The following is a 25572-nucleotide window of genomic DNA, read 5'->3' on the forward strand; positions in this document are numbered from 1 at the left end:
CTACAGTGTTGTCATTTCATGTTATCCTGACGGTAACAAAATTAATCCAATGATCATTTTCAAGCACAAAACAGTGCCAAAACCTTCTGAAACACCACCAGGTGTTGTTCTTCACGTACATGACGAAGGTTGGATGGACGAGGCTGGTATGAAATTATGGATTAACCGAGTGTGGCAGAGAGGGAAAGGTGTTTTATTGAAGAAGAGTTCTCTTCTTGTGCTAGATCTGTGTAGTAGTCATTTGAAAAAGTCTGTGCTTTGTATTTCCATGTCTCAGTTTGACAGGGAAATACAAAGCTTGCTGCTATTCCTGGAGGACACGCAGCGTCTTGATTTATCGATAAATAAACCATTTAAAGAGTATATGAGAGAGGAATGAAACAAATGGATGGCGGATGAAACCCAACACGAGTTCACGACGAAGGGAGCTTTAAAACGACATACAATCAAACGAGTGTGTCACTGAGTAAAACAGTCGTAGTCTAGGGTGAGAAAAGACATTGTTGTTGAATCCTTCAAGAAATGCGGCATAAGAAATGCTCTCGATGGCAGTGGAGAACATCTTAATATATGAAGAGGACTGATGATGAAGAGAAAAAAGAAGAACGTTCAGGTGACGATTTCCAGGGATTTTAAAGGTCAGTTCGGTTTTACAAACTAAGAATTGTTTATTAGTCGGGCTTTTCAATCTAATAATAAACATGTAATTTTTTTAAAGACTTGCTTAAAAATTAAGCTAAGTCTTAATATATAGTCCGTCGCGTCTTATAGTCCGTAAAATAGGGTAGTTCAAGTTTGGCTTGCGGTACATAATATTTTTCCTAATCAAAACTGTCGGTTTCATTTATTTTACATAATTGGTATTTATTTGTCATTCATTAAAGGACTCTTCTCAATTGAGAATCTTAAATTTTTTGGGCTGTCGACAAATGCTTTGTATAACGTGACAATGGGTGACGCGGTATTTATATAAGTTAAACCTCCTTTCTTTAAAGAATCGAACGCCCAAGTAAAAACAGCTTCAAACGTCTGATTACTTGACAAATGAGATAATGTGGGTAATATTTGCCTTTAAACACCTGAGCGACAAAAATTTTAGGAGAGGTTTGAAATTATGATTTGAGTTTGTTGGAAGTCACTAAGTGCTCTCATATTATTGTGAAACTGGATAATTTGCGTTCCATATTAAGGAAAAGCCAGTTCTTTACGCATCTAAATATTTATGAGGTCGTATCTCCTGGTTTGCATGTCGAGCAGTGATATAATGGTGCACGTACATTGAGTGGTGTATGTAGATACTATCTGCAAAGTGTTGCGAATAAAGGAAGTACTAAAGAAGTAATAAATTAAAACAAAAAGTCTTACTGCGCGCCATTTCAACCGAACGCTAGCTTTTCAAGCATTTAAATGTTACGACTTCATTTCTCCTGAACTATGTTTCGTACAATGATATAATTTTGCAGATACATTTAGTGTTATATGTGGATACTATCTGCAATCTGTGTTGCGAATATACTTAAGAGTAAACAAGTAATAAATTAAAACGTCGTGCATGTACAGAGGAAAATGTAGCAAGCGATAATGTTTTTTTTTTTTTTTTTTTTTTTTTTTTCATCGCCGGCTTTTGTGGCCGAGAGGTTCTAGGCGCTTCACTCTGGAACCGCGCGACCGCTACGGTCGCAGGTTCGAATCCTGCCTCGGGCATGGATGTGTGTGATGTCCTTAGGTTAGTTAGGTTTAAGTAGTTCTAAATTCTAGGGTACTGATGACTTCAGATGTTAAGTCCCATAGTGCTCAGAGCCATTTGAACCATTTTTTCTTTTCATCATTTTATAGGGGGTGTCAGCGAGGAAAAAAATCTAAGAGGTTTGAAATTGTGTGTGAATTTTGATGGAAGTCGCTGAGTGCTGTTATTCTTAAATACTGAATGAATAAAGTCGGTGCAATTGCGCTCCGTTATGTTCGTTGCCACAAGACAAAAGCACAGTTTCTAACTGTAATACTTGATATACAGTGTTAAAATTTTAACTTGAGATTATTCCTAATTATCAGTAGACTATGACAGCAATTTAAATTTTTAAATTTGATTAATAATCACGCGACATACTGAAAATCAAATTTTTGTTTACCCTGGAGGCCTTTAGATAGGCAACCCGCTAGACATAATTTCCTTGTGGAGTTGGTTTTTAACCTGCAGCCAAAGCATTCTGCATGACTGCTGGAAGCCAGGTGAAAAGGTGCGGCAAGAAAGTGTTGAATACCATTACAGGTGCAAATCTTTTGAAGTCAGAGTTATCAGTTTGGAGTCATAGTTATCAGAAATTAGGTGCTTTCAAGGGCAAAGATATTTTTGCAAGGCCGTGGTAGTAGCAGAACTAGTGTTCTGAGAAACGCAGAACACAAAAGGTAAGCGAGAGAAAGAATCAATCACATGTATCCAAAAAGCTGGCCAGCAAAATCCAAGTTGATACAGATTCACAGCATCAGGCCAGGGAGCCAACTGCTGAGGAGCTGCAGCTTGATGAGCTTGACAAGCAGAATAGTGGCAGACCAGGTCCATTTTGTCGGTGTTAATATTTGGCAAAATATGTGTTATCATGCCAGACATTTCATCCAGGACAAGCGCCAGTGTGCAGGAGGTGTAGCACTCGTGGCCGAAAAGACGAAGGAATCAGGATGCGGCAGAGGTCCTCATCCAAGACCTACACCAGAAGCCCTTGATTTAGATGTAGTTGATCTCGTGGTGGCCAGTAGGGACAAAACTCAGGCCTGGGAGGCATGTTCTAGCTGCCTGTGTTGTATAAAGTGAGCAACACTACATGATATCGAACTCTTCCGATTGCAGCCATGGATGTTAAGGGAAAGGATGGAACAGACAAACACATACTGGAGTCAGCCTGGAAACACACCATTTAAGTTGGTCAGACAGTGGGTCTGGTCTGGTGCGGATCTGGGACAACATATCCATGTTTATGTGTAATGCTGCTGCTTGATAACCGAGAGATTAATGAAAATTAGATAAGTACAGCACCGAGAGCTGATAAGCAATGCGTAAAGCCAACTATGGTGAGTAGAGGGCAATTATTTGTGATAAGATGAAATTTCTGCCTGTTAAGGAATAATTTAAATTTATGAACTGGATAAGTGATAGTGAGGACCTCTCTCTCTCTGTCTGAGAATAGCTGAGAATTGGCCATGTCTTAGAAGCACATGTAAAAGGATGCTCAGTGCTATATGGTAATTATGGTACAGGACTGTGCCACTATTGTGGGGGAAAGTGTCAGTTACTGTCAGAGGTGGACCAGAGGAGTATGTTGTCAAACACAACATCCACTTATGGCAATCATTTAAAATCTGGGAAGATTGTTGACAGCAAGGTGACCATTTGCAATATTTGCCTTGGTGTCATATCTGGTTCATTGGGTAACAGGATTCTGTGATAGGTTTGCAATGAATTGGACATAATAATCGATCTTAACTAGAAATACTTGTAAACCTTTTATAACAGGGAGAGGGGGGGGGGGGGGGCATTACACTTTATCGGTCACAACAATATAATTCCTCATTGGTTCCAGTCTATTTGCTGAGAGTTTAAATCCTAAATATGTAAGGAAGACTGCATAAGGGAACACTTGTACAGGTTGCAATTAAGTTCTTTTACTGTCAGTGTTTGGGACAAAAGCTCGAAGTTGTAAAATGATCATCCAAAGTTGACTCTGTGACAAAAATATCATCATGCAGCATGTCACAGTTGGGAATATTTCATAGTAATTGACCCATAAAGTGCTGAAATATGACAGAGGGCTGAGAAGTTCCAAAAGGTAAGTGATTACAGTATAATGATAAAGGTTGTATGACATTTTAGCTGCCCCCTGCGGGTTCGGGGGTTAGAATAGGCCCGCGGTATTCCTGCCTGTCGTAAGAGGCGACTAAAAGGGGTTTCAAACGTTTCGGCCTTATGTGCTGGTCCCCTGTCGTGTTTGATCTCCATATCTCAAAATTTTTCCGAAGAGCGAGCCGATTGGGGAAGGGCGCCTTACTTGGTGCATTGTGTCCATGTTGTGTTGAGAACTTTCGCCATCTTATTCGTCGTTGCATTGCAGTCCTGCCCCCTCTCCATTGCTTGGGCATGGATACGCTCCTGCGTGCACTTTCTGCCAAGCACTGTGCAGGGCCATTTTCTGCACTGACGACGCCCATGGACCACATGTCACCTAACATCCAGCACGGTAGCCAGTCCGTTGTGGTGGGGCCGCCATGTACCCTCTTGGTTGTAGCCCCCTGACAACACAGGGCTCGCTCTACTGATGCCTGCGCCGTTAACTCCCCACGTATGCCAAGGAGTAGGTGCCCATCTCCCTGGGGCATCGGGACTCCCGGCAATGGCCATCCTGCCAGGTGGCCTTTGCTGTGGCTGGGTGGCGCCCGTGGGGAGGGCCCTTGGTCGGAGTAGGTGGCATCAGGGCGGATGACCCGCAATGAAGCGCGGTACATCATCTCTCGCTGGCGGCCAGCCGTCAGCAGTCTCTAAGCGTTCCAAAGCTCACTTTAAGGCTAATGTGTATGACCCCAAATTGTTCCCCTCCCTCGCCACACCATGGGAGGAACGAAAGGCATTGCATGAAAGTGAGACGTATTCGCCCAGATATCTTGTCTGTACCAGAGCTGATGGGGAATCTTTTATGTCCGTGAAGCCTCAGTTCTTTGTAGAACATTTAGAGGACAAGTTTGGGGAGGTGGAGGGTTTGTCCAAGATGCGGTCCGGATCGGTGTTGATAAAAACGGCATCCTCAGCCCAGTTGCGGCCTTGCTCGCTTGTACTAAGCTGGGGGATGTCTCCGTCACTATCACGCCCCATAAAAGTCTGAATATGGTCCAGGGCATTATCTTCCACAGGGATCTCCTTTTACAGTCCGATGACGAGCTGCGCGCCAACTTGGAGCGCCGCGGTGTCCATTTCGTCCGGCGCGTCCACCGGGGTCCGAGGGATCGTCAAGTTGCCACCGGTGCCTTCATCTTGGCCTTCGAGGGTGACACGTTACCTGAGAAGGTCAAGGTGATGGTGTACCGTTGTGATGTCAAGCCTTATATCCCTCCCCCGATGCGGTGCTTCAAGTGTTGGAAGTTCGGCCATATGTCTTCACGCTGTGCTTCCGACCTCGTCTGTCGCGATTGCGGTCGACCATCCCATCCTGATCATCCCTGTGCCCCGCCTCCAATCTGTGTGAACTGTGGTGCGCACCATCTGCCTTGCTCGCCAGACTGTCCGATTCTGCAGAGGGAGCGGAAGATCATGGAAATCAAGACTCTCGACCGCCTGACGTACACTGAGGCGAAGCGGAAATATGATCGGCTTCATCCAGTGCGCATGACAGCTTCTTATGCCACAACTGTCACTCCTGCTACAGTTCCATCCGCTCCAGTCAGCTCTCAGAGTCGAAGTCCCACACCTGCCCTCTTGATGGTGGGGGGCACTAAACCACTGTTGCTCCTGCTCCATCTACTTCAGGAGCAACACCCCCCCAACCATCGGGGACATCAGTCCCCCCTTCCCAGCCGGAGAAGCGTAAGACTTCTTCGGCTACTCTCGTAAGGAAGGGGTCCCTTGGGGACCTCCCTTCGCACGTTCCGACCAGTTCCAAAGCCGACGGCCACAAGTGGCTCAAACAACCGCCAGTCCCTGGTCGTTGAGACACACGGTCATCGTCTGTCCCTGAGACTGACCCAGTGACGCCCTCCCAGCCTGAACCACCCAAGGCGCAGTGCGAGAAGCAGAAGAAGAAGAAACTCCCCAAGGCTACCGACATTGCGGTGGCCCCCATTCCACCGCTTCCTACAAGCTCTGCGTCTGAGGATGAGGTGGAGATTCTGGCGTCTACTGAGGACATGGATCTCGCCAGTCCCTCGGATGCAATAGATAGCTGTTGTCCAGGTGGTGACTCAGTAGCAGCAGGGGCCCCGGAGGCGTAATCTGCCTCCCCAATCCCTTCACGCCTTTCCCATCCATGGCTAATACCATCCTCCAGTGGAACTGCAGCGGTTTCTTCCACCATCTAGCTGAGCTCCGCCAACTTATCAGCCGTCATCCTTTCCTTTGCATTGCTGTGCAGGAAACTTGGTTTCCAGCAATGCGAACCCCCGCCCTCCGTGGCTATCGGGGTTATTTTAAGAACCGGGCAGCTTATGAAAGGGTGTCTGGTGGCGTCTGCATATATGTCCTTAACTCTCTTCACAGCGAGTTTGTACCTCTACAAACAGCTTTAGAGGCTGTCGCTGTTCGGGTGTGGACGCCACAGGCTATTACCGTCTGCAGTATTTACCTTCCACCTGATGGTGCTGTCGTGCAGCATGTCCTGGCTGCTCTGATAGCCCAACTGCCGCCACCTTTTTTGCTGCTGGGCGATTTCAATGCCCACAACCCTCTATGGGGTGGGACTGTCTCCGATGACCGCGGTCGGGCCGTGGAGCATGTGTTGGCTCAGCTCGACCTTAGCCTCTTGAACACCGGTGCTCCCACGCATTTCAGTGTGGCCCATGGCTCATTCTCGGCCATCGATCTCTCTATTTGCAGCCCTGGACTTGTCCCATCCCTCCACTGGAGAGTGCATCCTGACCTGTGTGGTAGTCACCATTTTCCCATCTATTTGTCACTGCCCCAGTGTCATTCTTCTGGGCGCTTGCCCCGCTGGGCTCTCCACAGGGCTGACTGGCCAGCTTTTACTTCCGCTGCAACCATTGAGTCTCCCCCACAGGGTGACATTGACGAGGTGGTGCGTGTTTTAACCACGTCCATCATTTCAGCGGCCGAGGCTGCCATCCCCCGTTCTTCTGGCCACCCTCGGAGGAGGGCTGTACCCTGGTGGTCGCCGGAGGTTGCTGAGGCTATTCGCGACCGTCGGCGGGCTCTCCAGCGTCATAGGCAGCACCCGTCTCTTGAGACCCTCATCACCTTTAAGAGGCTCCGTGCCTTCGCCCGTCGTCTTATTACACGGCATAAGCAGGAGTGCTGGGAGAGGTATGTCTCATCCTTAGGCTCCCATGTCTCCCCCTCGCTCGTGTGGTCCCGGATCCGGCGGATTTACGGAAACCAGACCCCTATGGGTGTCCCTGGGCTCTCCTTGGACGGCGCTGTCTGCACGGGCGCTGCCGCCATTGCTGAACGGCTTGCCGCGCACTTTGCTCAGAGCTCTGCGACTGCATCCTATCCCCCCGCCTTTCGCTCTCTAAAGGAGCGAGCCGAGCAGACGCCGTTATCGTTCCGCACGTGTCGTTCTGAAGAATACAATGCTCCTTTCAGCGAGAGGGAATTCCTCGCTGCCCTCGCTGATTGCCCTGATACAGCACCAGGCCCAGACTGCATCCACGCACAGATGCTGAAGCATCTCTCCAGGGACTGCCAGAGACACATCCTCGCGATATTTAACCGCATTTGGAGCAAGGGCGTGTTCCCGTCGCAATGGCGAGAGGGTGTTATTGTCCCCATCTTGAAGCCCGGTGCGGACCCACAGGCGGTGGACAGCTATCGTCCCATTACCCTCACCAACGTTTTGCGCAAATTGCTCGAACGTATGGTGGGGCGGCGTTTGTGTTGGGTCCTTGAGTCACGCGGTCTCCTCGCTCCATCCCAGGGTGGCTTCCGTTGGGGCCGGTCTGCCACGGACAATTTGGTGCGGCTGGAATCTGCTATCCGTACGGCCTTTGCCCGACGTCAGCATTTCGTTGCTGTATTTTTCGATCTGCGGAAGGCGTATGACACCACATGGAGGCATCACATCCTCGCCACATTGTATGAGTGGGGTCTTCGTGGTCGGCTCCCGGCTTTTCTTCAAACCTTTTTATTGCGCCGCTCTTTCCGGGTGCAAGTCGGTGCCGCCTCTAGTTCATCTTATATACAGGAAAATGGGGTCCCGCAGGGCTCGGTGTTGAGCGTCTCCTTATTTCTAGTGGCCATTAATGGTCTGGCTGCAGCCGTGGGGTCGTCGGTGTCTCCTTCTTTGTATGCCGACGACTTCTGCATCTCATTTAGCTCCACGACTACGGGAGTCGCCGAACGCAGGCTGCAAGTCGCCGTTCGCAAGGCAGCATCATGGACTCTGACTCATGGTTTTCAGTTCTCTGCAGCCAAGACTCGAGTTATGCACTTCTGCAGGCGTCGGACGGTCCACCCTCATCCTGAACTTTACCTCGACGGCCACCTGCTTGAAGTGGTGGAAACTTGCCGCTTCTTGGGACTCGTGTTTGATGCCCGGCTCACATGGGTTCCTCATATTACTCAGCTGAAGCAAAAATGCTGGCGGCACCTGAACGCCCTCCGCTGCCTTAGCCATACGTCTTGGGGTGCAGATCGCTGCACGCTTCTGCGATTGTACAGAGCCCTTGTGCAGTCCCGGCTTGATTATGGGAGCCCGGCCTATGGGTCTGCATCACCCTCAGTGTTGAAGTTGTTAGACCCCATACACCACTGTGGGGTTCGACTTGCAACTGGCGCTTTTCGTACCAGCCCCGTGGATAGTCTACTGGTGGAGGCCGGGGTTGCCCCGCTGCGGATTCACCGCCATCGACTGCTCGCCGACTATGCTGTCCACGTGCATTGCTCGCCAGGCCATCCCAATCGTCGCCTGCTTTTCCCTGCCATGGTCCTCCATCTGCCCGAACGGCGACCTAGGTCTGGGCTTTCTGTAGCTGTCCGTGTCCAGTCCCTGCTGTCAGAACTGGGGCCGTTCCCTCTTCTGCCTCCCTTCCGGGTCCGTACACCTACGCCTCCCTGGTGTTTGTCCCGGCCGTCCGTCCATCTGGATTTGGCACAGGGACCTAAGGACTCGGTTCCGCATGTGGCCCTCCGTCGCCGTTTTCTTGCGCTCCTCGAATCATTTCCGGGCTGTGAGCCTGTCTACACTGATGGTTCCCTGGTTGATGGTCGCACTGCCTACGCTTTTGCTCATGCTGCCCATGTTGAGCAACGCTCCTTGCCGGCTGGCTGCAGTATTTTTACTGCAGAGCTGGTGGCCATCTTGCGCACTCTTGAGCATATGCGTTTCTGCTCAGGTAGGTCTGTCGTCATCTGCAGTGACTCCCTGAGCAGCCTTCAGGCCATCGACCGCTGCTATCCCTCTTCTCCTCTGGTGTCCTCTATTCAGGAGTCTGTTTCCGCCATTGCCCGCTCTGGTCGTTCGGTGGTCTTGGTTTGGACGCCAGGTCACGTTGGCATCCCGGGGAACGAACGTGTTGACAGACTGGCCAAAGGGGCGATCGACACCCCAGCTTTGGAGATCGGCCTCACAGCTCGCGACCTGCAGCTGGTGTTGCGCCGTAAGGTGCTTGGGGTGTGGTCTGTTGAGTGGCATGGCATGACAGCCCAGAATAAACTGCGGGCTGTCAAGGAGACGACCGATGTGTGGCGCTCCTCCCTGCGGTCTTCTCGCAGGGACTCTGTCATCCTGTGTCGGCTCCGCATCGGCCATACATACCTGACGCACGGCCATCTTTTACGTCAGGAGGATCCCCCCCTGTGTCGGTGTGGGTCCCGGCTGACGGTCGCCCACGTTTTATTGGAGTGTCCCCGACTGCGCACCCTTCGGCAGTCTTTTAATCTCCCGGGCACCTTGCCTTTGATTTTATGCGACGATGCCTCCATGGCTGACAGTGTTTTACATTTTATCCGTGCTAGTCCTTTTTATGGTTCCATTTAGAGTGGTCCTGCACCTTTCCCTTTGTGTGTCTCTTGTCCTCGAGTCTCTCATATTTGGTTGCAGCTTTTAGTGTGTAGTTGGTTGGTTGACTCTTTCCCTTTTTTGTTGTCGTGGTCAGTCAACCAGTCTCCGGCCATCTTCTTTTCTTCTATTTCTTTCTGCCTGGTGTTCGTCTGTACTCTTCTTTTCTGTAATGTTCGTTGCCTAATTTGTGTTCTTTAGCACCTGGGGGGGGGGGGGGGGCAGTCTCCTTCCCCTTGGGGTTTTATCTGCTCTGCGACTTTGTCTCGCTTGTTTTTGGAATGGGGGACTGATGACCTTAGCTGTTTAGTCCCCCTTAAACATCCCAACAACCACCACCATCACCACCACCACATTTTAGCTCTAGGTAAGCTTGTGATACTGCATCTAGTAAGATTTGACAATATGTATCTGTGAGGTTAACTGATGTAAATTTGCAGATAGTTCATTTGGGGTTGCTGGAGGATGAATCTCCACTCCAGCTTGTGCTTTTATTGTAACTCTAAAATTAGCAAAAAGTATCAAGAAGCCACTGTGTTTGCATGCTGTTACCAGGGGAGTTGCCCATTGACTATGGCGAATAGGCATTTCATCAGGGAGTCAAGCAATTTTTTAAGGAGGTGCAAGGCCCTTTGGATTGCATGGCATGCAATGTTTCATGAAACGTAAATTCAAAACCATTAGGACTATCCAAAAAAAACACTGTGCACTTTGGGCTAAGCTACTGCCAAAAAATTTACTGGACAAGTGACTTGTTGTAAGTAAGTAAAACTGGAAACATTCCTGGCATAGGTACACGATAATGCCCATTGGCCAAAAGTTTTGTCTTAGCTACCAGCAAAGACATCAGCACTAAACTTAGGTAACTTACATTGGTTTAGTAAGACATAGAAGCACCCATCTCAGAATGACCTCACAGGGTATTTGCCAACAAATGCATCAACATACATTTTCTGTGCTGTGTTCTGAGAAGTGTACATTTCCACAGACAAATCACTCATATGGTCCACTTCCACAGGTTGGGGCATATCAGCAGTGGAACTGCTACAACAAACATCTTTCATGAATCACTTTTTGCTACAGTCGTACCATGTTCCAAGCCAATGGGGACACGTGCTGTGTGTGTGAGGAAGGAAACAATATTTACAGCGGGGCAACGGGTCTGCTACTGACATTGTGTGTTGCAACTGGTATAGTTGTTTATAGAGAAACCGGACCACAGAGCAGCTGAAAGCCCTCATGGAGGTAGCGTCATATCCTGATCCAACACAATATGGGCTGCGTGGTGTAGTGTTTTGAGAATTTCTGCGTAAATTCTAGAACCACTCAGCCTTCTACTGTCTCGAATACACGATATTTTAGATGTAAGCGTGGGATGGTAGAATCCTACCTACTGCGTGTCACATGTTTGTGTGTGCAGGTTTGAAATTCAGTCACGAGAAGAATGTAGACGCGGCGGTCAAATGGCAACGACAAGTACTTGTCGGGTGATCCATGAAAGTTTTAGTGAAAGTGTATGGAAGAACCAATGGAGCTTCTATGTTATTCTGTGCCAATTGTGACAGTGACCATTGTTATAACAACGAGAAAAGTTTAGAAGGTACCCTTGAGAAAAACTTTTGTCTTAGCCTTGTTGAAGGGAAGATGTGTATCCTGACTCATGTTGAGAATGGACAGGGTGTTTAAGTCACCATTCTCTTATTGTAAATTAGTTTGTTTCTGACGTTTGGAGACACGAGAGACTTACTAAACAGTATGTATTTAAGTGAACATTTTGTAAAATGTCTGCGGTTCAAATATACATCGTTAGTTGAAGCAAATTTTTATAAGTAGAAAGAGTCTTGAGAGATTCCTGTACCTAGCAGCATACTTCAGAGAAGAAACAAACTAATTTACATATAAGAGACTGGTGGCCTAAACACCTTGTCCATTTCAGCATGAGTCAGGATACATGTCTCCCCTTCAACAAGACTAAGACACAAGTTTTTCTCAAGAGTACCTTCTCAACTGTTCTTTTTTCACTAACAATAGTCACTGACACTATTAGCACAGAATAACATAGAAGTTCCATGGTTCTCATGTATGCACTTTCACTGAAACTTCCATGGATCGCCCGACAGGTACTTGTCGGTGCCGTTTAACCACCACGTCTACATACTGAATTTAAACCTGCACACATTAACATGTGACGCGCAGCACAGGTGGGAACTACCACTACATGTCCTTGGCTCTTACCACCCACCAGGCCTTAATTTACATTAATTTCTTCTGTCTCACCATTTATTCAGTGCAACTACTCTTTGCTTCACTCCGTTTGGGGTTTCTACATCTTTCATTGTCTTACCCGTCTACTTTTCACCATCCCCCTCCCACTTCAGTTACATACAATGCACTAGCTTTTCACTCTTATTAACTCACGTGTGATGTTTATGCAGTAGTATCTGTCTGCACATTATCCTGTCTTCCACCTTTAAGCTCTCAGGTTTTCAAATCTTATCCGATGCACTCCCCAACAATCAGTCTTTCCTTCTCATCCTGTATGGTAAGTCTCCCTTGAACCGTGGTTGTGAGTGACTTCCACAAAATCTACCCCTTCTCCTAGACCTCTCCAGACCTTTTCCTTCACTCCTCTTGCTTCCCCTTCAACCCTTGTGCCTGAAGAAGAAGCCACTGGCTCCAAGAGCTTGCCAGTTACAACTGTCTTTTATGTTTGTGTTCTGTTGCTGCTTGGTGAGTAGGTTTTTTTATCAATCCAGTTAAATAATTTTGTCAATAATTAATTGTTTTCATTTTTTTTAAATTATAACAATCGTGATCTGACCAGCCTTTGGATATTGACAAGTTACACTTAGTAATGATGTTACAGCAATTAACATGTGTTAAGGTGCCGATTATAGTGTAAGCATGGTAGGTTTTTTGGTTCTCTCTAAGGTTTTAATACCTCTGTATTAAATTACATGATTTTAAAAAATTGTTAAGAGGTCTTTACATAAACTAAAACACAACTTTTGTGTTTGTTTCTGTAGATATGGGGCTGGTTGTTAGTCAACCATCACCAGTAATCATCTAGTTTGTCATTACATTATAGTATGATCAAGACCATTAAATTTATAATACAGATAGTTCTCTCTTTTCCACCTGACGTGTCAGGTCTTATAAATTTAAGCTGTAGTAAATTATTGGTACATTTTGCATCTCTATTGTAAACTCTATAAAAAGTTTTCCTACATAATACCCCCTTATTTCTGTACTACTACTACTAATAACCAAAATGCTGAAGTTAAAATAACTTGGTAATGTTTTTTCTTTGCACTTTTCTAGAAATAATGTCGGACTACAGGCCGATAGATGCAAAGCGTGAGGAATTCCGAAAGTATTTGGAGGGTGCTGGCGTGTTGGATGCGTTGACCAAGGTATTCATCTCATTGTATGAGGCCCCTGAGAAGCCAACGGACCCGCTAGAGTTTGTCCGTTGCAATATTGGTGATAATGTACCAGATATGGCAGAGTATGAAGCAGTACAAGCGGAGCTGGCACGTAACAGTGATGCAATCGAGAAATTGCGGGCTGAGAATGAAGCTCTACGTGCACGCATTGCTGAGTTGGAGCCGGTGACAGAGGGTGGTGAAGAAGGAGCAGCACCAGAGGAAGGTGCTGAGCAAACGGAAGGAGGAGAGGAGCCACCTGCAGAGGGAGAGGGAGAGGAACCACCACCACCTGAGGAACAACCTGCGGAGTAGTGTCGTGTGTGGCCAAGCCAGCACCTTGACAAGGTCTCACTGCTTGGGAGGCGGTTCAACATGTCGGGTTTGTACCGCATATATGACTGCATACAAAGAAGTAATAAATGGTTGTTATAGAAAAATACCAGTTTATTTAATAAGCTTAAAACTATGATTCAATACCAGAAAAAAGAAAGAAGACACTATGGAGGAGCAGCAAGATTGTGTGAAACAATACAAACACTACAAGTGATGATGTGAATAAACTGTCAAACTCTCAGACCAATAAAATCAAATTATTATTTTTCTATTTTTTCTGTGTAGCAGGAGTCCTATTGTAACAGATCTTGTAATGCCACTTTCCCAATCTGTTGTTTCTTCTGGTTAGGTCATCCAACTGATTCTGTCATTAATATTCAAATTATACACAATTAATGAACTGTTGTCAAAGAAACTGTTAAGCAGGCCAACATCAGCATAGAGCAAATTCTAAGTCTTGCCATGGTGCCTGACAGTGATGAACAGCAAGGTCCACAGTGTTGACTACTGATGCTGCCCAACTGTCAATGTGGAAACATGTCACACAAATCAACAGGGCAACAGGAACAGCTTTCGATTTACCTATACAGCATTATAATCCAGTGGAAGAGACATTTACGTTTCAATTAGTTACCGAGTGTGTTTCAAATTAGTTTTTGTGGAACATGATCTAATGCCTTCTCCAAATCTAGGAAAATGATGCGCAATTGCGTATAGCTTTTTCTTGGCATTGAATAGCCTGTAAAGATGGCCACAGACCATATGTGTTATAAAGTCATACTAGTTGGTCATGAATTGAATGATACTGTGGCTGTGATAATCTAGGATTCACTCAAATATCTTTGTGTTAGGAGACTAATTGAGCAATAGTTTGCATGTGTTGTTGGGCCCCTAGCACGGAGGAATCAAAAGTATTTCTCCTGTAAACAGACACAGTGGTTTCTTTCTTTTCTACGAGTTTGAGTTCCTTTGCATGATTTATGGCACCATAGATAAGTGGTCTCTCCCCTGTGGTGGTGTCCATGAGATGATAAGGGAATCAGTAGTCACAAGTTTTTCATTCATCCAGTGGGACACCAAAGTTCACAACACTGACCTTGCCATCGAGCAGCGACAACACTTGGTAGTCAGATGGTGAGCTGTATAAATCCAGCTATGGTATGCACTGGTAACATGGGTGAGTTGGACATTAAAGACTGCAATTTATTCTAGTGAACTACTTACTTGATAAAGTTTTTACTTCTACAGTGCTCACATTTGCATGTTTTTCCTATGATTGAAGATGTCAGTGGAAATAAGTACTAATGCTCAATTTAGTGAAAACTGGCTTGCTCACACAGTCTGTTATGATTTCAGCTGCACTACATGCTGGCAGAAAGTAGTTCTACGTGAAGTATAGGAAGTGCTTGTTACTGTATACATTGGTTTGCCTTGCCATATTTATGTTCTTACCATTGAATGAAATCTTGCCACACCACAGTATCAATATGGCAGCGATGTCAAAATATTGTTATCGAGTAGGGAGATGGATGCTTGGCGAGGATGTCAATGGTGACAGTGGTCCACATCCTGATTATGCCCAAGGGAATACGTCTGATGTTCAAGGTACTGCAAATATGACTTGACATTATACTATCACCAGTCCAACCTCAAAAGTTTTAGACACAGACTTATTACATTTTGAGGAATTCAAATACAAATACAAATGCATGGTAATACACATCAATAAATGCCTGTGAAGTTGCTACAGTAACTGTTTTGATTTATGTTGCAACAATAGAAAACGCAGCTGAGTGCGACAAAAATCTATTTTTTTGTTGTATGATGACAGGAGAAAATACTTCACAACTATTCTCAACAAATCTATACATTCTTACATAGATCACTATCCTGATTTTATAATGGATGCACATAGCTATAGGCTCAGGTCTGAAATCCATTCAGAAGTTTTTGCAGACTAGTTGTGAAGGTCGTCCGTTGTCCCTTTGAAGGTTCTGAGGAAACATTCAAATGCTATATGATGTACTGTTCACTGCTGTCACATCCATGTGGAGATTCTATCTCTATTGGTGTAGCAATGCTCCACGTCCGTCCTGGTCAGTTCTGATATGATTCAATATGTAGTAGTGTTGTCAGTTAGATGGAAACTGCTGGTCACTCCCTGGGAATTTTAATTAATTGGTGGTGCTTCAAGTAAGTTTGCTGCTGCCATTGGTTGACCTATGCATTTTGCATGCTAGTATGACTACCTTGCAGGCTGGTGCTGTGCGCCAAGATGATTTTTTCCCTTATCTAAGTAGGCAGGGTTCTGGTAAATTTAGGAGTGAAATGGCAATTCTGGGTTGTTTTTTTACAGAGTTGTGAAGCTAATGCCTGCAAATATAACTGCTTCTGAATGACATCATGTGGTGCAAAGCAAGCGACTGAAGATGGTTCTGTGCCAACCTTTAAAGTTCAGAGGCGATAACTGACTGGAGTACTCTGCTGACCGAACTATCTAAATATGATACATGGCCCACCCTCACAGCCTTACTTCTGCCCAAACTTCAGATCAACTGTGAATTTCTAAATCTGATCAGTCGGAAACAGTGCTTATGCCACGTATTTCATTACCTTCAGTGTCCTGCCTTTTGATTTCAGGAGACTGCAGTTTCCCATCAAAGTGTATTTTGCAGGGACAAACACTCAAATTCACAGGATTTGATCCGAGACTAGAAAACACAAAGTTATACAAATCATCTTTGTGTGTAAGATCACAGTGCAGCTTGATTGTTTTGGTGTCACCCTGCAAAATAATGATCATTGTCAACAGAAGTGTTGTAAAAATGGAAAGTGATATTTACCTACACATACTTATCATTTATCTATCGCCATCACTATCAAAACATCTGATGACCTATGTAAGTAACTTCACGATACAGCTAAACTCATTTCTAAACTCTTACACAAATTTGTCGCTATCTTCACTTGGTCGCAACTAATACTTTGACCAACAGTAAAGTCATGGTGCTGTTAGCTGTGATATCCCAAAGGATAGGTTCAGTTACCTAGTTGGGAAGGATTTCTTTCTTTGTGCATATAGGCACTTTTTATATGAAAACTTCTGTAAGTATACATTTTGAATGTAAGGAATAATGAACGGATATGAGCAGTGTAGGAGATGCCAATGAATGAGAAGGTGAAGCCCAATACTTGCATACAGTTTTCTACTCTCCAAAGCACCAAGGCAAGCAAATAAGCTTAACGTCTCTTAACACATACAGATGATCACCATCAATAGCATCATATGCTTTGACTATATGGGCCACTACCGAGATACATGCAATTTAATTCAGGACACTGGTGTAAAATCTAGAGATGATTTTGAACTTGGATTTTCCACATACAAATTCCATATGTCGCTATTGATTCATGATACACCAGCTAGTATAACTTGAGCTGCTAATTCCCATACTTTGTGAAATGAATCCACCATAATTGGGAAATGGTATCAAGTTGTAGTTCTAGGTGAATGTGGTGACTGGGTGAATGTGTTACCAGAGTAATGGTTTGTGCATGCTTTTCTTTAAATTCCGTAGTGAAGTGTGAGTATTCAGCTAGTATTAATTATTCTTTAGTTCTTTTGAAGAGAGGAGGGGCACATAATAAGAGTACTTAAAATTATGAGAATAGTATTTTGGGAGGGAAGTGGGGATGTGAAAATAAATTGCATTACAACCAATTAACAAACATTGTATAACTTTATTACACAATACAGGTACAAACATTTAGTAACATGACAAGTATTTATGAAGTTTCAAATGTGTAAGAATAAAGAAAAATTTTAAATGTGTTTACTTTCGCATAAGTTTACCTTTACAGCACTGTCTCAATAGACATACACATCTGAACTCTCAAAAGAAGTATGACTATCAAGTTATCACATATTCAAAGAGAATCACACCATCAGAACAGTTAAAGATCAGATACATAAGTGAAATTCATATGCTGAAACAAGTAGTCACCTGCAACTCATAAAAATATCTCACAACACTATGACATAAATGCATTACAATGGAAGGCTCTGAATTTCAAACTGTGATTTTAACATTAATAATCAACTGCTTCAGGAACAATGGCTATCAAACATAATTTATCACATGTTGAACTAGAATTACATATAAGTACAATTAATAAAGTAAAGAAATTCTAGTCATCTGCAAATTAAGAGAATTCTAAAAAACTGTGTACATGTAAAAATGGCAGTATCAGAATTTCAAGCAGCAAATTTAACATTAAGAATTAGCTCTTTCAGGAACAAAATTAACCAATAAATACTAAGTTAGAATTAAAACTCTGAATATGCCTGTACAATGATTTTTACACAAAAGAGGCAAAATAGGAAGTAAAATTTTTGGGCACACGACTAGTATTTAAACTGAATCAAGAGATTCATATTTCCATAATCATCGCAGAGTTCTTATACCAAAAGACATTTCACTATAATTTAGTAGTCTACTAGTAAATTGCAGTTAACAACATCAGTACCCTGCAGTAATTACTACACACCCTGACACTGACAAAATCTGCCTGACTAGTTTTAATTTCTTCATGTAAAAGATCACCACAACTATGAATTTCTGTTTAATTCTTACTAAGTTACTAGAATACCATTAGCAACAGCGCAGGTACAAACTTAAGTTATCACAACTCAGTTTCAACTAATGATTCTCATTATAAAATGTTTGTTATAAATATGATTATACAAACTGGTTCACCGGTATAAGGGACATATAGCCCTTTTGATCTCATCAGCCACCTAGTTTTAAGCAGAATTTTAATATACGAAATTCAATAAATACAGAAGTGATATAAATTAGTAACATACTAAAGGGCAACTGGAAAAAAAATCACTTGGCATTATATGCATGTTATTGGGAGCAAGCCCTAGCCTTGCTCTGAATTAGGAACATGCTCATTTAGCTGGGCAATATTTACTCTTTCATCACACAGAGTATCATCACAGGTGAACATATTAAGTACCATATGGAATTCCTGAACCAGACAGACATTAAACACCAAACCTTTGGATTGATAGCCTGACACTTAAATGACAGATAAAAAGCCACAATGTACATCAATAATAATTATTAAAGACTTGGACAACTAGCCAAAAGGAATACACCCATATTACATTCACAATAATAAGTATAAACATCAGCTGATAAAATCTAAAAATGCAATTATAAATTAACGTGTGTGTCTACTCTAAATGGAAGTGATAATGTACTAGTACACATGTAACATCTTTATCTTGAGAAAACAAGGATGACAAAAAAAATTGAAACACTGCTTAACTTGCTGACTGCCACGAGGCTGCCGGCAGCAAAAGCAAAGCCACACACATGACACTGTGGCCTGGTGGTGAAACATTCACAACTATGCATGCTGCAGCTGTTGTGTTGAAAACTCATAGTTTCATTCAATACTTGATTTTCTTGTTTCAAGTTTTGGTGAAACTATTCATCTGCTATTAAAGGTGTCTAGCAAAAAGCATCAACCACCGAATCCTTGGAACTAAATATTTCTCAGTACCCCCTTCACTGAACATTTGCATGTGTCTCCACTGGTGTGAATTCAGCTCAATTTTAAATGGAGACTGGTAATGAAAAAAAGCAACAAATATAAAAAAAATAGAACCTTAGGTTTTTGCTTTTCACTGTATCCTGGTAGCTTCTCCGTCTACTGCTAATAAGCATGTGTACTAACTAAGAACAGTTTTAAGCCCATGTTTGGATAAAAAAAAATATTTAACATAATAGTTAATTACCGTGTTATATTAAGTATACAATCAATACTGGAAAAATGTGGTGCAGGGCACACACATATAAGTACCATTAATTTGGAGAGACAGGTCTAAAAACAGAAAATTAATGCTCTATGGAAATACTAAATAAAAAACGATTCATTATTCTTTGGAAACTTACACACTGTAAAAATATGTTGTGCTATTTTCATAGGAAACTAAAACAACTGACTCACCAGTAATCCTTACTAAATTTACAGGAAAAGCACTTTCTCAAGTAAATAGTATCATTAAAAAACACAATACTATGAGGGGAGGAAATGCTTTCCCAATTTGAAAAATTCATTCAAGAATGCTTCACAGTATTCTCCCAGAAGACCATGTTTAAGATGACATGTATCGCCGAATTTTCACTTTCCATACAGCACTTCTAATTTGAGGATATCTGTGATTTTTCAGTCAGTGCCAAAGTATTTTTGACCAAAATGGTTTGGAGCCACAGCATGTATTTCTGATGTTAATATCTTCATCTGTAACACAATAGAAACAATGAATAAGTGCTGTTCTATGCAAAACAAAAGGTTCTAAATCCATGTACAATGATTTTTGTAAAACAATCAAATAAAAGCAAAGCACCAGCTCCATCATCACCATTCGGTAACCTTTCCAATAATCAAACACACATTGCCAAAACGGAATGTACTTGGCAGAAGATAGTACCTTCCACTACACACAATATAAATTTTTCAGAACCACCAACTGATTGTCATGTGCTGCAATTCCAATTCAGTTATTGTGAATGATTTTTACTCTGTGGCAAAGACTTTGGGATTCAAAGCATTTAAAATTTGTGAACAGATAAGAATGTTCATACTATTCCAAGGATCATTAAATACACTCCAGTTTTTGAATTTAAAAAATTAGAAAAAAAAATAATTCTAACATCGTACTCCCTTTAGCTAACCATTCTTTTAGTATCAACTTCACTAATGCCTGTAACATTCACCTACAGTACAAAAGTAATGAAAGTTATCTATGTCTCACATAAGGATGTTATAAAATTCTGGATCTCAATAAAATGTAATCTAAGGACCAATTTATTTTAGGAATGGTATAATGAATTTTGCAAAACAGCCATTCTGTTTTTTTTTCCAAATTTTTTAATTTATTTTAAAGTGTAAGAACATTCCCACCCAAAACTCCATATTCCTACTCAGATCCTGCTACTGCGATAGTTATGACATCACGGTCTCCATACTGATTAATAGGGTCACTGTTCAAGCTGACAGGTTGTATCGTATTCTTCAGTATATCCCGCAGGAAAAAGTGAAAATGCACACCTTAATTTAAGGTTGGTGGAATTAGTTAATGAGGATGTAGTAGGTGTGGGAGTTGGGCAGTATGTGTTGTGATCAGATGGACTAGGCCTTTCATAGGATAAATCATGACAACAGGCTTACCTACTTTAAAAATAACTCAACCAATTTAGAAATTTCTTCAGTGTGTAGAAGAAAGATACAATTTATCACTCTGGAAAGCACAAACACCACAGAAAGTTGCTCAGAATTATCTACTCTTAAAAAATCGACAGTCTATTAAAAATACACAAGCTTGCAACTGAATTAGTCTTTGAACAGCATGGTGGTATGCATTACAGAGCACTGGTGTAGACGCAACGAGATATAGCATATACTGTTATCACCATATGAATGTGCAAATTGCTACTGTAGAACTACATTATAGGGTGGGGTGATCCTGTTTTTATATCAGAGGTGGCACACAGTTTAGAGCTAGAGAAGGTCTGATTACAATTAGTGCAGGTAAGCATTTTGAATTGGCAACAACTAAATTAACATCCATGAGGAATTAATCATTCTGTTTGTGTGTACCACTCACGTAGTGGTAATGTGGACATTTTCTTCACCAGTCCCAGAACTAACATAACGATTTGTGAACAAATGAACATTAGCACAGACTTTGACAATGAAATTGATAATAACTTCATAAGCATTTTGAATACATTTGGTGTGGCACAAATGGCAAATTCTGCAACTATATGTGGAATTGTAAAGAACCCACTCACAAACCTGCGAGGGGAAGCACTACAATGGAAGTTGAAGATGGTTGAAATGAAAAGATGAAATATGTTTTAACAAAAAATATGTTACAGGCCCTACAAAAATTTTACAGAAAACCTGTATACCACAAAAATTGTGGTGATTAGATGAGCCCATTGAACTAAACGTTTTGCATGGGATATCCCTCATCTCCTGGCACGATGAGAGGTAGTCAGAGCCCCTTGGAGGATGTGGTGGAGCATTCAATGCCAGGGTAATAACAGATGAGCAGAGTCATGCTGGTCAGTGGCTGGTTAACACACTAAGAAGATAAGAGATGAGGAAAAGGAAGTGAAGTTATGACTGGCTCAAGCTGATACCCTCTCCTGTATAGGGACAGTCAAAACTCTCAAACAATGAAAAGTCTCTCTCTCTCTCTCTCTCTCTCTCTCTCTCTCTCTCTCTCTCTCTCCCCCCCCCCCCCCCACACACACACACACGCACACACACACAGCCATCTCCGTGTGCTAAGGCCCAACTGCAACTGTGTCTGAGGTGAGCAGGAATCTAGAGGTATGGAAAAGGTGTGGGGCAGGGGTGATGCTTGTTGGGGCATGTAGGGACATCGGTGGGGACAGGATGGAATTCTAGGCGCATCAGTGGCTGTGCTTTCGGAAAGAAGAGTGGGGGGACAGGAGAGCTAGAGAGGGGGAAAGGACTATACAAGTGCTTTTTCTGAATTGTGCAGGTGGAAACTCTCCCTAAAACATACTATTCATTCCTGTAACCCCTGGCCTCAACCTTTCTTAGTTGCTGTCCTCCACTTCCCTCCCTTCCTACTCGCACCCCAGTAATAAACATTGCTTGTACCTGCCAACCCTGGCGAATACAGTCCTTTCCTTTCTCCTTCTCTACTCCCCACCCCATTCACAGTACTACCACTTGATGCTGCACCTAGCAGCCCTATCTTGCCCATCATGTCTCTGTATGCTTCCATAGGCAGAACTAGTATCTTCCCTATCCCTTCCCTGTTATCCCACCCCACACCTCTTCCATACCTCCACTACATATGCCAGCTATATTGCTGCTCACCACAGGCACAGGAGCAAAATCACAGTTTTATCTTAAGTGTAATTAAACAACAATAAAATCAATTTATATTATATGAGCTAAATTACTGTTTAATTCAACAATAATAAAATAAATTTTCATTGTATCACTGTGTTGCCACATACAAGTGTTATCACATCGTAATTACTTCCTCTGATGATTAAACAGTGTCATTGCATCAGACCACTGCCAAATGCTTATTTGATTACTAATTGTGTCATAGACAACTGCCTCATTGTGGGATTGTGCAGCTAGCTCAGAATCTGGGGCATTTTCTTGCGGGAGTCAAATTTTTTTTCTCACCTTAGCTTGCTGTTTTTATTATATTACTGCTGTTCCCTTGGACATATGATACAGTGTATCACTGTATTAGCTTAAGCAATGATTAAGAAATACGTACACGCTCGCAATTGTAAAACAACAATGGAACTGTACAAGACAATTTATTTGGGGTTGGCACACTTTACAGGTCAGCTCAGTCGAAAGTTAAGCTGTAATTTTCTAAATCTTATTGTTCAGTGTATAATTTATATGTGGCTGATGAAAAAAGTATAAGCTGAGCAGAAACATTTTATTTAATGAAATATTCAAAATTTATTTAATGAAATATTCAAAATTTAAGTTTCAGAAAGGTAGCACACATGTGAAAACTGGACCCCAGTAATTGTGTTAGCATTGGCAAGCCCAGACCAAAGACAGCCCTAACCTATCTGTTGCCACCACCTGATGCTGGAGTTAGACTGGCCAACCTGTTTAGCCATAGTATTAAAAATTTTAATGCAATATTAATTTTGTTTTAGGGTTCAAATAAAGACAAATTTTTATATAATTTGCTTTTATCATCCTACAAACAACACTATAGTCACTTACTTTTTAAAATAACCAAAATATCTACTTTATGAGCTTTCATATCTTTGAGAAATTTGCTATCTTCAATATATCATGTTCAGTACTAATCAAAAATGAACTGGTCAGTCTACTTTGTTACAACAATGACCTGAGATAATTTTAAATCCAGAAAAATATCTTACACTTTGAGCTACTGTGACTGATGATGATGGTAAACTCTAATGTGGGCAGGGCCCCAATCTGACATGGCAAAACTTAATGCTGAAATTTTTCATGCCAGAAGTAGTGCACTGTCAAAATTTTAGCTGCTAAGGTGCACTATAAGTATTTTTAAAGAACTGTTAAAGTTGGTAATTTTTGCCTCACAATGAATCACTTATAAACAGCAGTTTGTACAGCCTTTCCTCTTTCCTGTCTAGCGTGCAAATTGGCAGATGCAGCCATTACTAGAGGACATAGTGCTGTACAGCGCCAAGTCCAAAGTGCACACATGTGAATTTTTAACAGTTAAACCACACCAAAAATGTCTCCATCTTTTATATCAACATCTTAATTGTTGTAAACCTAATTGTTACACGAGTGATTAGCAGAGGATAAAAAATCAAGGCCGATTATGATGTTACATTAGGCACAACTTCTATCAGTCAGGACTTTAATTTGTTGACATCAAATCTTCTATAACAATTCCAGACGCACAGTTCTTGTGATAACTTTTGAATAATGTGTACTTTCTTAACAATGAAACACTTTGTTTATTCCCTGTAGTTGTAGAAAAATGTCAAGAGTGTATTGGATGACAAAACAAACATTTTCCTTACACCAGGCAGACCTGATAAAAGAAAAATTTAAATATTCAGGCATTTTACAATAATTACTACGTTATTTAAACAGAACTGGAACAAAGTAAGATATGGTCAGGCTGTTATTCTATACATTGTGCTGTGTATCAGGCTTACTTGATCAAATTCGAAAAATGTGTCAATACAAATGCATAAATGAATGAAGTTTAACAATACTTTTTCGGTAAGAAACCTGAAAGGACAATGAGCTATCGGAAACTATACAATCCGACAGTTTTTGTGAAAAAGTGCTTTACACTGTCAAAAAATTTATTTGCCGAGAGGCTAAATTAAATTATTTATGGAATATTCCGTTGCTTCTTGATAGAACAATTCCATATTGAGGATTGAATAACACTTAGGCGGTTTTTTGTTGTTCTGACTTTTATTTGTATGAACTAGTTTTCGGCTTATTAGGCCGTCTTCGGATAACTACTGGCTATTGTTTACAAGGAGCTTGGGGTCTTACGAACCAAACATTCTGGACTAAGATACAACGCACTTACATACGATCTTTAGTTGTGGTATTGTCTTTGGAATTGTCAAACGGGTGTTTTGACTTTTTGTTCTGTAAAACTGTTCTTTAACATAATAAATTTCATTTTATGGTTTGTCAGTACCATATATGAAAACAATTAGAATTATGTAGAATACACATTATTTCAAAATTACAATTTTTTGTATTTGTTGTGAACAGTTGCACTGGACACTAATTGTTGGTTGTATAACAGTGATGTTTTCTTTGGGGGTTACATTTTGTTATTAAAAAATTGTGCATTAATAAATACCAAATATTACATTGTTACAGTTGAATTACAGTTGGGAATGTAAACACATAAGGGACATTACATTATATTGGGGTGTGAATTTGTTTACTATTGGGACACTTAGTGGTTAGTAGCAGGTTTACTTTATTGTGTAAAATTTAAGAGTGGTGATGTGCTCAGTTGCAATTGTTCATTTAGAACCAGCTGGGGATTTAGGGATAAGCATTTGTTAGTTTCAAGTGCTTCTAGTAGGCTGAGTTTTCTGTCTTTGTTGGCTATATGTAGCACTTCTGTGTGTGTTAGATATTTGTTTCCTTCTTTGAGCACATGTTCAGCAAATGTGGAGTCTGTTTTATTTAATCTCCAGCTGCGTTCATGTTCGGTCAGTCCTGTTGATATGGCCCGGCTCGTGACCAATGTACAGTTTATTGCAGTCAGTGCAGGTTATTTTGTAGACCCCACTGTTGCTCAGTTTATCTGTTTTGTCCTTGCTGTTGAATAGGAGATTAGCTGTAGTGCCTCTTACATAAAATCATGTTTTTAGTTTCGGGATTTCAGTGTTTTGGCTAGTTTGTCTGATAGCTTACCGAGGTTTAAAGACAGGGAAGGGACCAAACTACGAGGTCATTGGTCCCTTGTTCCTAATAAACAATGCCACAAGGGTGAGAATAAAACGGACTAAACATATAACACA

The 25572-nt window shown here is 42.3% G+C and overlaps 2 protein-coding genes across 3 annotated transcripts in view; one reads left to right on the plus strand and one right to left on the minus strand.

The window, feature by feature from the left end:
- Window positions 1-384: 384 nt before the first annotated feature.
- On the plus strand, window positions 385-13659 carry LOC126100942 (c-Myc-binding protein-like). Of its 2 annotated transcripts, none has more exons than XM_049911604.1 (2): window positions 385-638; window positions 13032-13659. In XM_049911604.1, exons 1-2 carry the CDS (start codon window positions 584-586, stop codon window positions 13448-13450), a joined length of 474 nt encoding a protein of 157 aa, XP_049767561.1. In that variant the 5' UTR covers window positions 385-583; the 3' UTR covers window positions 13451-13659. The 2 variants fall into 2 exon arrangements, with proteins under 2 accessions (XP_049767561.1, XP_049767562.1); XM_049911605.1 differs by lacking the exon at window positions 385-638 and adding an exon at window positions 3659-3821.
- Window positions 13660-17192: 3533 nt separating this feature from the next.
- The window catches only part of LOC126100250 (uracil phosphoribosyltransferase homolog), a 47256-nt gene continuing 38876 nt past the window's right edge, over window positions 17193-25572 (minus strand). The window contains exon 6 of the mRNA XM_049910833.1: window positions 17193-19786. Coding sequence (XP_049766790.1) covers window positions 19712-19786 — 75 coding nt within the window. The 3' untranslated portion in view covers window positions 17193-19711. The remainder of the gene's footprint in view (window positions 19787-25572) is intronic.

This window comes from Schistocerca cancellata, chromosome 9 (assembly GCF_023864275.1).
Source record: "Schistocerca cancellata isolate TAMUIC-IGC-003103 chromosome 9, iqSchCanc2.1, whole genome shotgun sequence".
Lineage (NCBI taxonomy): Eukaryota > Metazoa > Arthropoda > Insecta > Orthoptera > Acrididae > Schistocerca > Schistocerca cancellata.

What these genes read in the sequence shown, in the direction of transcription:
- LOC126100942 (XM_049911604.1), top strand. Translation starts at nt 584, where the DNA reads ATGATGAAGAGAAAAAAGAAGAACGTTCAGGTGACGATTTCCAGGGAT. An exon ending in GATTTCCAGGGATTTTAAAG is followed by an intron (nt 639 to 13,031) that starts GTCAGTTCGGTT and finishes GCACTTTTCTAG; the next exon opens with AAATAATGTCGGACTACAGG.